This window comes from Narcine bancroftii, chromosome 5 (assembly GCF_036971445.1).
Source record: "Narcine bancroftii isolate sNarBan1 chromosome 5, sNarBan1.hap1, whole genome shotgun sequence".
Classification (NCBI taxonomy): Eukaryota; Metazoa; Chordata; class Chondrichthyes; order Torpediniformes; family Narcinidae; genus Narcine; species Narcine bancroftii.
In genome coordinates, this window is record NC_091473.1 from 119,002,856 (window position 1) to 119,013,478 (window position 10,623).

At 40.5% G+C, this 10,623-nt stretch overlaps 1 protein-coding gene across 1 annotated transcript; it reads left to right on the top strand.

Moving 5' to 3' along the window:
• Window positions 1-425: 425 nt before the first annotated feature.
• Window positions 426-9,956, top strand: LOC138762786 (dynein light chain Tctex-type 5). Its single transcript, XM_069936346.1, has 2 exons — window positions 426-551; window positions 6,091-9,956. Exon 2 carries the CDS (start codon window positions 6,109-6,111, stop codon window positions 6,808-6,810), a length of 702 nt encoding a protein of 233 aa, XP_069792447.1. The 5' UTR covers window positions 426-551; window positions 6,091-6,108; the 3' UTR covers window positions 6,811-9,956.
• The last annotated feature ends 667 nt before the right edge of the window (window positions 9,957-10,623 follow it).

A 10,623-nucleotide genomic window follows, 5' to 3' on the forward strand; every position in this document is an offset into this window, starting at 1 on the left:
TGTGGGAACACAATATATCCCTTAGCTGAATGATTTCAGACCTCCCTAAAACTGCCAAGGACTAACAGATGGTAGTTTGGAAGGCACAAGAAGTCAAACATGTCAGACACATTGACATGAAATTTATATTCAATCGGACTCAGACTTTGACAGAAGTAAATATTGTTCAGGAGTATTGCCATGGAGTTGAAGGTGTCACCTTGGAGACCCGTGCAGATGGCGAGTTGCCCAGACATGTACACCACCAATAATTCATGACTGTTTGTCTTCATGTGATGTAGTAGTGCAATAAGCCTTGCATCAATGGTCAATCGTTTATCAGGTGGTGAAGGCACTTGGAGAATGATTAAGGTTTTTGTTTACACTTTTCAGTCAACCCGGGAGGCTTTAGGAGTCCTGATAACATCCCCATGGAAGTGTAAAACTTAGACGCCTGCACTGCCTCCAGTTTGGTCATATCAGTGACAACAGTTTTAAAGGAAACTTAATTGTGTTTTAACTTGGATTGCAGCAAATTACTCGAGATCTGTTGCTTAAATTTTCTCCGTGGGGTAAGATTCTTTTTGTTGGTCATTTTGTTTTTCAAAATAATTTTAGTGCTTATACCAACCTGGATATTGTTCTGTTGGATATCATTTATTACCAGCTACTCCTGGTGAAGGAAGGATGAAGTGATGGGCATCTGAGCTCAAACATTTGTTAAAAAGGTATTATTTGGGGTGGGGTGGAGGGGAATGAAGAAAGATGGAGTACTTTGGTGGGATTATTGTAATGGAGTTTTAGCGTTTAGTTTTGTCATAAAAACTGCCATAAAACAATGACATACTCAGATGTTCTGTAGATATTCACTCTTGGCTATGACTATTACTGCATATTGAGCTTCTAATGTAATAAGGAGGTACACAATGATCTGCATTACTCTTCATAATTCAGCAAGTGGCAGTTTCAAAACCTGAGTTGACCTGCTAGTGAATGGGATGAGAATGGATATTTTGCTACAGATTTTACACTTGTATTTTAATGACACCAGCTTAGATCAGGTCCGTAAACTGGAAAAGAAGTAAATCTATGTTGTGGGAGGAATAAAATACCAAGATTTAGATTTCTGTTTGGCACTTGAGCACATAGTTAATGCCTCAGCAGAGGGGAAAAATAATGATTTCTTTTATTATCAGGCATTCGGCTATACTGCATGCCATGTAATGCATGACAATTCTTAAAGAAGACAAAATTCATGTCCCACTGTCATTCCTTCAGTAAAAGTATATTTTTTGAGCATCATCTTGTGTCCAAATTTGCTGTCATGTTTGCACATTTTGCAATGAGGACAGAAATGAAAGGTTTCAGTCAATGTTGTGATTAAACCTTGGGACAGCTGAATTCTGAGGTGAGTGTGCAATGAAGTGCAGCTCCACTGACTCTCTAAATAACCACTCTCCCTTCTTTCTCTTCACCTGCTCATGGCTTCCAATCAGAGCTTATCTTTTGAGGCTAACATCCCTGACATTTCACTTAGCCAGGCAAGGCTGCACTTTCACATCTATCCCTCCTCTTTTATCCATGATCCTACATCAGGTATCTGGATCTCACTCATACCAAAAGTGCTACTTTAAAGCAATTGCAGCAACAAAGATACTGGCAAGCATTTATATGCAAATATTTCAAGGTAGCAAAGCAAGGAGTGATTACCAAAATGGGTATTAGGTCTATTGCTTTATAAATAAAGGATTAAATTACAAAAGTAAGAAAATTATGCAAACTTTTTCCAATTCATTGGCTTTGTTCCATTCTGTATAGCACAATTTAGGAAGGCTATCAGGCCTTGAGGGTGCAGAAGCTATTTACCAATATAATGGTGGGGATGATGGACTAGTTATATGGAAAAGATGAAACTGTTTTCTTTGGAACAGAGGAAGCTAAGAAGTGATTTTAAAAAAAAATATGTTCCAAATTATGAAGGACTTTGATAGAATAGATAGAATAGAAACCGCTTCCAGTGGTAGATGGGTTGGTAAACAGGGGCATTTGAACAGAAACATTTTCTTGGCATAGTGAGTCGTTGGTTCTGGAATCAGGTGGTTGTAAGGATGGTAGAAATAAACTCAATTATGACTTTCGAAAGTTATATTGATAAATGAAGAGAAAATATATGTTGTGCTGTGAGGAAAATACTGGGAGTGAAACTGGTTGGATTTCTGTATCTCAGGGCAGTGTCATGCATTCCTCCTTAGGAAGAAGTAATTCATGAAGAGTATAAGATGCATGTTTGGACTATCAGCCAAGATCATTTTATTCTTCATATGACCCACTTTTTTTAATGTTTAAAAATTAAAAAAAATTAAATATACAGCACGGTGATAGGCCCTTTCGGCCACGAGCCCATGACACCCAATTACATCCAAATGACCTACACTCCCGGTATGTTTTTGAACAGTGGGAGGAAACTGGAGCATCTGGAGGAATCCATGCAGACAGGGGAGAAACGTACAAACTCCTTACCGAGAGAGGGCCAGATTCGAACTCCTGTCCCTGACGCTGTAACAGCGTTGTACAAACCATGTCACCCCATATAATTTCACAACATTCCAGATCTCTAGAGTCAGGATTTGCAATGAGATCAACAGAAGGTCAATCATAAATTTGAAGGTGGACTCAACCAAATTGTAATAGTAGGCCAGGGCAGGAGCAATGTTGTCACTGTATCTTCATTTCAGTTCTGTTTAGTGTACTATATTGCTGAATCTATAGACAAATTGAAACATTGCTATTTTCTTTACCAATTCAAACATGTCAACTTCCTCTAAGAACTACAGTATTTTGATAGCCTTGGAAATGATTATTAATTTAACCTGGTATGGAAGGTGCAGAGGGAATGAATAATCTCAAGACCATCCAGTTCTGAACTTTGCTGAATGCAGATCAATATCCTGGGACACCAGAATTCAATGCTGACCAAGGATACAGAGTTCATTCATGTTTTTTGCAGTGAAGGGAAACTTTATCTTGTTCAAATATGAGGTTTGAAAAAGTTTTGGGATAATTTTGATTGTAATCCTGTCTTTGCTATAGTGTTCATTCTATTTACTGAGAACAGAATGAAAAGTTATTGAAAATGTTTGCAATGCAACATTCTGTGACATTTTTCTCTGATTTTACTTCTGGTTTGGAAATTAGTTATACATCATTGAAGAAGCAAACCAAGTAAAAGGTTGCCCATTGAAGTTAAAGCTGATGTTGCAGGCCTGCTGCTCTAATGGAAACAGCTTGATCTTGGAAATGAAAATCAAGCTGTTTGTCCCTCAAATGGTTGACCACAATGATAATATTAAGTGCACACAAAGTACCCACTTGAATGTTTACTGTTTCCGTGCTGTAAACGGTTATATGGTTATATGGTTATAAATGATTCCATGGTGTTGTTTTGACAAAGAACAGGAAATTAAGGGGCTTGCCAAAACTCATTCTTCAATCAACATCACGAAAACTGGTGGTCTTCAGAAGCAATGGATAACTAAATTGTCTCCAGCATACCTTGCAATCTCTCTCTGCAATAACAAATAGCTTTTTCCTGGCCATTCACATATTAACTATCAGCGATAGAATCCCATCTGCCTATCCCTGTGCCAACTTGAAGAGAGCGATCAACTGATTACATTAGATAGGGAGAGAGTAGTCTTGAACTTCATCCCTATTACAATCACACACACACACACACACTTTTATGCCAAAAAATCCTGGAAGTTCCCACTTCTGACAAAATGTAAACCTACAGACTGTATTTCCCTCAATACTGAAATGCATATGTCAGGGCAATTAGTACAGGAACTTGCAATGTAAATCAGTTATTGAACAATTAAAAAAATAAATGGGAATTAAAAGTTAGAATTTTACAGCTGTAATTAGTGTTGTGGTCTGTGATCCAAGTTTGTAAAGCTAGTAAATATTGTCTGTGATCATCTCTGGAAGATAAAGAGCTTCAGAATTTGGCTATATACAAACTTAAAATTTCTGTGAGTAGCAAATAGGTTTAAAGATGTTAAAGATTGAGGAGTGAGGGTACTTATCGACTCAGGTTCAACATGTCAGTAGTTCACAAACGGAGAGCAAATTCTGAGGCTGCAAAGTATTTGGTTTTATGTCAAATGTAAAAAATAGCAAGCTGGAAGTTTCCAATTATCACTAAGACTTACGAACGACCCATATATAATTCACCTAGCCCTTTAACTATTCCCATTGAATTTAAGATGTATGCATCTCTCCAAATTATGAATGTGCAATGACTCAATCTAAAGAATATGTGCCTTGTCCTCGCTGCTATTTCTCCTTCGGTACCCAAGTAGCAAGTTTAACTTTTTGTCTTATGACAATCATGGTCCTAAACTCAATCCTGTCCTTGCTCTTTGTTCTGTATCTTGATAGCTTGTTGCATGACAATTGTCAGAAACAAGAACCCTGACTGATTAACTGCCTCTCCACCAACTATACATCCCTTTTCCTGCAATTGAACTTTCATCACCCACAATTCTTCTAACCCAGATCGGGAGCACAGAATGTCATTATATGGTCTGAATCAAATTAGCTCATCCAATCTGTCGCCTGTCTAGTTTACATACCACAGCAGGCAATGCATTTGAATGATTGATCTCCACTTGAAAATTCATCACCACTAGATACCTGGATGTTTCACATTGCTGCTTTGATGTCCTTGAAGTGAAAGGAGAAGAAGCTTCATGTATTCTGACTTCTAAACAGGTGAATCTATTGAAAGTTAGAGCCAATGCTTAAAATTGTGAAGCAATTAAGAAGAAAAATGTAAGTATGCGGCTTTCAGCTCAGACCTGAACTCACCCAGTGCACCACAAGGAAGAGAAGAATGAAGTTGGGAAACAAATGACAATCAGAGAGTGATTTACTCTGCACCACCATTACACAAATTCATGGATGACTCAAGAATGCAGCTGGCAGAGATTTACAAGTACATTCCTTTCAAATAAAGGATACAAGATTTGATTTTTGCCAAAGATAACTGGAAATCGCAAGAAGAAATCTTCACAATTATTTTTTTACACACAATTTGTTGGCAAAATATTTCAGATGATCAACCTTGCATTCTGCTTTCCAAATCCAAGGGTGATGCATGGATTATTGACCAATCATACTTTTTTGTTATGCCCGAAACAATATAATAATCAATGAAGCAACATATGCCTAAAATCTTTTAGTCACCAAAGATATGGAATCCTGTCAAACTATGTTGATATCCGAATGACCACTCCCAAATGACACTAAAAGTTTAAATGTTAAAATTCCAAATTGTATCAGTGATGCATATTCTTTCTTTTCTTTGGCTTGGCTTCGCGGACGAAGATTTATGGAGGGGGTAAAAAGTCCACGTCAGCTGCAGGCTCGTTTATGGCTGACAAGTCCGATGCGGGACAGGCAGACACGGTTGCAGCGGCTGCAGGGGAAAATTGGTTGGTTGGGGTTGGGTGTTGGGTTTTTTCCTCCTTTGCCTTTTGTCAGTGAGGTGGGCTCTGCGGTCTTCTTCAAAGGAGGTTGCTGCCCGCCAAACTGTGAGGCGCCAAGATGCACGGTTTGAGGCGATATCAGCCCACTGGCGGTGGTCAATGTGGCAGGCACCAAGAGATTTCTTTAGGCAGTCCTTGTACCTTTTCTTTGGTGCACCTCTGTCACGGTGGCCAGTGGAGAGCTCGCCATATAACACGATCTTGGGAAGGCGATGGTCCTCCATTCTGAAGACGTGACCCATCCAGCGCAGCTGGATCTTCAGCAGCGTGGACTCGATGCTGTCGACCTCTGCCATCTCGAGTACTTCGATGTTAGGGATGAAAGCGCTCCAATGGATGTTGAGGATGGAGCGGAGACAACGCTGGTGGAAGCGTTCTAGGAGCCGTAGGTGATGCCGGTAGAGGACCCATGATTCGGAGCCGAACAGGAGTGTGGGTATGACAACGGCTCTGTATACGCTTATCTTTGCATATTAAAAAGTAATCAACTTGCATAGTAAGTAGAACATGCCTAAACCCATTTAAATAAATAAGTGATTTATGTTTTTAATCTTTTCAACAGAACAATATACAGTTCACCATGGCAACCAGCCAGATGACTTTATCCCAAGAGACCTTAGCTCAACTCAGTCAAGCTCTGACTGGAGATGGTTTGGGACAGCACCCTCATGCGAGCTCCATTTCCAACCGCAGAAATTCCCAGTCGATGGATATTCACGAAAGTAAGCATCATCAGTATTTGAAGAACATGGATGGAAAGCCACTTGCCCTATCACGAAAGAGTTCCATGATAAACCACATGAATGTGCCATTTTCCCGCAAAGTTTCTGTGATGATGGGCAGAAGGCATTCCATGAGCTGGATGACCTCTGGTCAGATCAGTTTCTCTGGATTGCCTCTGTACCAACCTATCAAAGAAGTAAGGTGTGAAAACACTTACAAAGCTCAGCCAGATGAAGGTTGCAAGTTTGATGCCAACAAGGTCAAAAAGGTCTTGGAGGCCACTCTTCCAAGCTACCTAGCTGACCACAAATACAATCCTGTAACATCTACACAATTAGTAGAGAGTTTGACAGATCACATCAGGTCGAAGGTGAAGGATATCAATACTCCTAGATACAAGCTGGTATGCAATGTAGTTTTGGGCCAACTCAATGATCAGGGAATGCAAATTGTCAGCCGTTGTCTATGGGATACATCAACTGACAATTATGCCACAGCCACTTACAAAAACTCTTCACTTTTTGCTGTGGCAACTGTTTATGGGTTATATTTTGAATAGCCAACTTTGCTGAGCCTACCATTGTGTTCAAAAGTTATTTAGCTGGTGATTTACATAGCTGACTCAAGCCCCACATGAAATTCAAAGCTGAAAATCAGACTATATTTAATTTTTAATGTAATATATTGCAATTATTTCAATAGATGAACTATAATATTGGCTTATGACAGTTGATTCATTATGCAGGAAGCATAACTAGGGCTTACGATCGATATATTAGACATGATTAGAATTCACCCATGACTCACACTTGCCTTGAGGAAGAAAATGTGGAAAATTTAAACGAAAAATTATGCTACATATTTTGATTGACCTCCAAGAATGACAACACTGGACAATTTTTTTTTTCAAAATATTTACTTCCTGAAAAAAAATGGAGGATGATAAGACAACTTCAAGCTGAACACAAAGATAATTTCAGATTTGCTGTAGCGCAAAGGAAGTTGGAGAAACATTAAATTAACTTTTATTGAATTTAGCATTTTAATTGCATAATGATGCTGACACACTGTGTTAGTTCAACTGACCTAAAAATGTTTTCCTGCTGATTTTCACTTGTACTCAGCATCTGATGCCTCTCGTGTCGGTGTCCAATAATAGTAAGACTATATTGATGAATTCTATTTGCCCTGATACTGCTTTACCATGGTTGCAATGTCCTAGTGAAACCTTTCACTAGGTTCAACACTGACTGCTCCAAGATCAGCTGCGGAGAAGCCCAAGTGCAAATACAGAAAATGAATTTTCAATGACATGTTGCATTTCATGGATTCGTATGATTGAAGCATTGTTGAAAATATGATAGAAAAATCACAAAACTAGGCTGTATCTATAAAAAAAGGTACGATAGGAAAATTTTAAGGTGATTTTTGTGATCAGTAGCCCAAAATCCATTGAATACGTGGTTAGTACAGCGCTGTTACAGCTCCAGCAATTGGGACTGTGGTTCAAATCCTGCACTGACTGAAAGGAGTTGATATGTTCTCCCCATGACCGTGTGGATTTTCCCAGGGGCTCTGGTTTCCTCCCACTATTTTAAACGTACCGGGAGTTGTAGGTCAATTGGATATAATTAGGCGGCATGGGCTTGTGGGCAAAAGAGCCTATTACTGTGCTGTATGTCTAAAAAGAGTGTTCAGGAAGCAAAATCTTCATTGTCCAGTGTAATAAGAAAACACTGAATAAAAATGCCAAATGTTGCGTTGGATAGAAAATAATGCATATTTGTCAAGAGGGATGACTAACTGAGTGAATATGTATTTGTGCACAATTCAACAAGTTAATTTGCATATTCTCATTTAAAATGAATGCAGTTGAAGTTGGTCATAACAAATTGAGGATTAAAGAGCGTCCACTGAGAACAAATGCATAGCAATTTCTTCAGCAAGAAGGTGCTAAATCTGTGGAATTTATTGCTACAGGGAGTTTTTGAGGCCAGGTCATTGGGTGTATTAGGGCATCAAAGGTTATGGGGAGAAGGTAAGGCTGTGGGGTTCAGCTCACGGTTGAATGACGGGGGAGACTCCATGGGCTGAATCATCTATTTCTGCTCCTAAGTCTTGTGTTCTTATGCAAATGAATTCAAAGGAGACAACAAGTAATCTTTGACATTTATAACCAAGATACAATAATCAATCTCTGAAAAGTAGACACTGGCCCAAGGTCTCGGCCCATTGTAATTTCGGGGCCATCACTGGAAGAGGAAGAGCAAGGGACTCAGGAGACTTGTTGTGTCGGGAATCAGCTTTAATGAGTGTATTTAAAAATTGAGCAAAGGGCAATTTAAGGGTTTAAATGAACAATGAGTATTACAGATAAGGAACAATAACAAACAATAGGGAGGAAGCTCAAGCAGATTGGTCAGTGTGTAAGGGGCTCAGGGTAGGAGTGGGACTTTGAGGCTTTGGCTCACACGGCTTTGATAAGCAGAGATAAAGGATGAGCTTGTTTCTAGTAAGGTAGGGGTAGGTAAGACCTTTGTATTTAAACAAGGAATTGTTAATGGAGACAGCAGCTAAGGCAGTGGAATGCTTCAAAGGTAGCATGTAGGAATTCTGGGATAGCACAATTGTCCCTGATGACTATACCTGAAAGAGGTACATCCAGCTGCAGCTCCTGAAAGACCAAGTTTTGGAGCCAGAGCTGGATGAACACCAGATCATTCAGGAGGCAGAGAGAGACAGGAGCTTCAGGGAGATAATCACCCCCAAAAGTCAGGAGGCAGGTAGCTGGGAGAAGGAAGGCAAATAGGCAGACAGTGCAGAGCACCTATGTCCATTCCCCCCAACAATAAGTATACTCTTTTGGATACTGTTAGGGGGACAATTAATCAGGGACAAGTTGTATTGGTCACATTTCTGGCACAGAGCTGGCCCCTTGGCTGAAAAGGGAAGGGGGAAAAGAGGAGAGCTATAGTGACTGGGGACTTGTTGGTTAGGCAAACAGATAGGAGGTTCTGTGAATGAGATTGAGGCTCCCGGATGGTATGTTGCCTCCCAGGTGCCAGGGTCAGGGACATCTAGGGAGGCACAGTTAGCATAGAGGTTAGCAAAATGCTTTTACAGCAATCGGGATCGGGGTTCAAATCCCATGCTATCTGTAAGGAGTTTGTACATTCTCCCCGTGTCTGATGGGTTTTCTCCAGGGGCTCCAGTTTCTTCTCACCATTCAAAACTTACCATGGGTTGAAGGTTAATTGGGTGTAAATTGAGCGGCATGGACTCATGGGCTGAAATGGCCTGTTACCATGCTGTTTGTCTGTATGTATGTCTCTGATCAAGTTCACTGCATTCTGGAGGGGAAGGGGAAGCAGCCAGATGTTGTTGTCCATGTGGAGACCAATGACATAGATAGATGTAGTAATGAGGCCATGAAGAAAGAATATAGCGAGTTAGAAAAGAAGTTAAGAAGCAAGATCTCAAGGGTTGTAATCTTGGGATTGCTGTCTGTGCCCTGCTCCAGAGAGGGAAGAAATCAGAGGTTGTGGCATATGAATGCATGGCTGAAGAGTTGGAGCAGGTGTCATGGGTTCAGATTTGTGGATTATTTGTGGATCACTTCTAGGGAAGGGATGACGTACAAAAATGATAGGCTGCACCTGACCTGGAACTGGACCAATATCCTGGCAGGCACGTTTGCTAGAGCAGTTGGGGAAGGCTTAAACTACCTTGTTGGGGGGGGGGGTGGGGAGGGGGAGAGGGATTGGAACCAGAATATGTTCTGAGAATGTGAGGAAGGACATGCAGGGGACGAAACATAAATGACATTGTGGCCATTAGTGAAACTTGACTGCAGGAGGGGCAGGACTGGTAGCTCAACATTCCGAGCTTCCGTTGCTTTAGATGTGATAGAATGGGGGTGGGGGGGGGGATGAAAGGAGGAGGAGTGGCATTGGCAGTCAGGGAAAATATCACAGCTGTGCTCAGGCAGGACAGACCAGAAGGTTTGTCTACTCTGGCTATATGGGTGGAGCTGAGGAACAGGAAAGGTATGACCACACTCATAGGGTTGTATTATAGACTGCCCAGAAATCAATGAGAATTGGAGGAGCAAATCTAGAGATGGCAGACAACTGCAGGAACCAAAGGTTATGATAGCAGGAGATAGTGACTGGGACTCCCATATTGTAAAAGGGCTGGATGGCTTAAAGTTTGCAAATGAGTTCAGGAAAGTTTTCTAAATCAATATATAGAGATAACAACTAGAGAGAGTGCAATACTGGATTTTTTTTTAGGGAATGAGACAGCATCGGTGACATAAGTATGTGTAGGGGAACATTTTGGGACAAATGATCATAATGCCATTAGTTTCAAG

Excerpts from the sequence above, each read along its gene's own strand:
- LOC138762786 (XM_069936346.1), top strand. The coding sequence starts at position 6,109 with ATGGCAACCAGCCAGATGACTTTATCCCAAGAGACCTTAGCTCAACTC.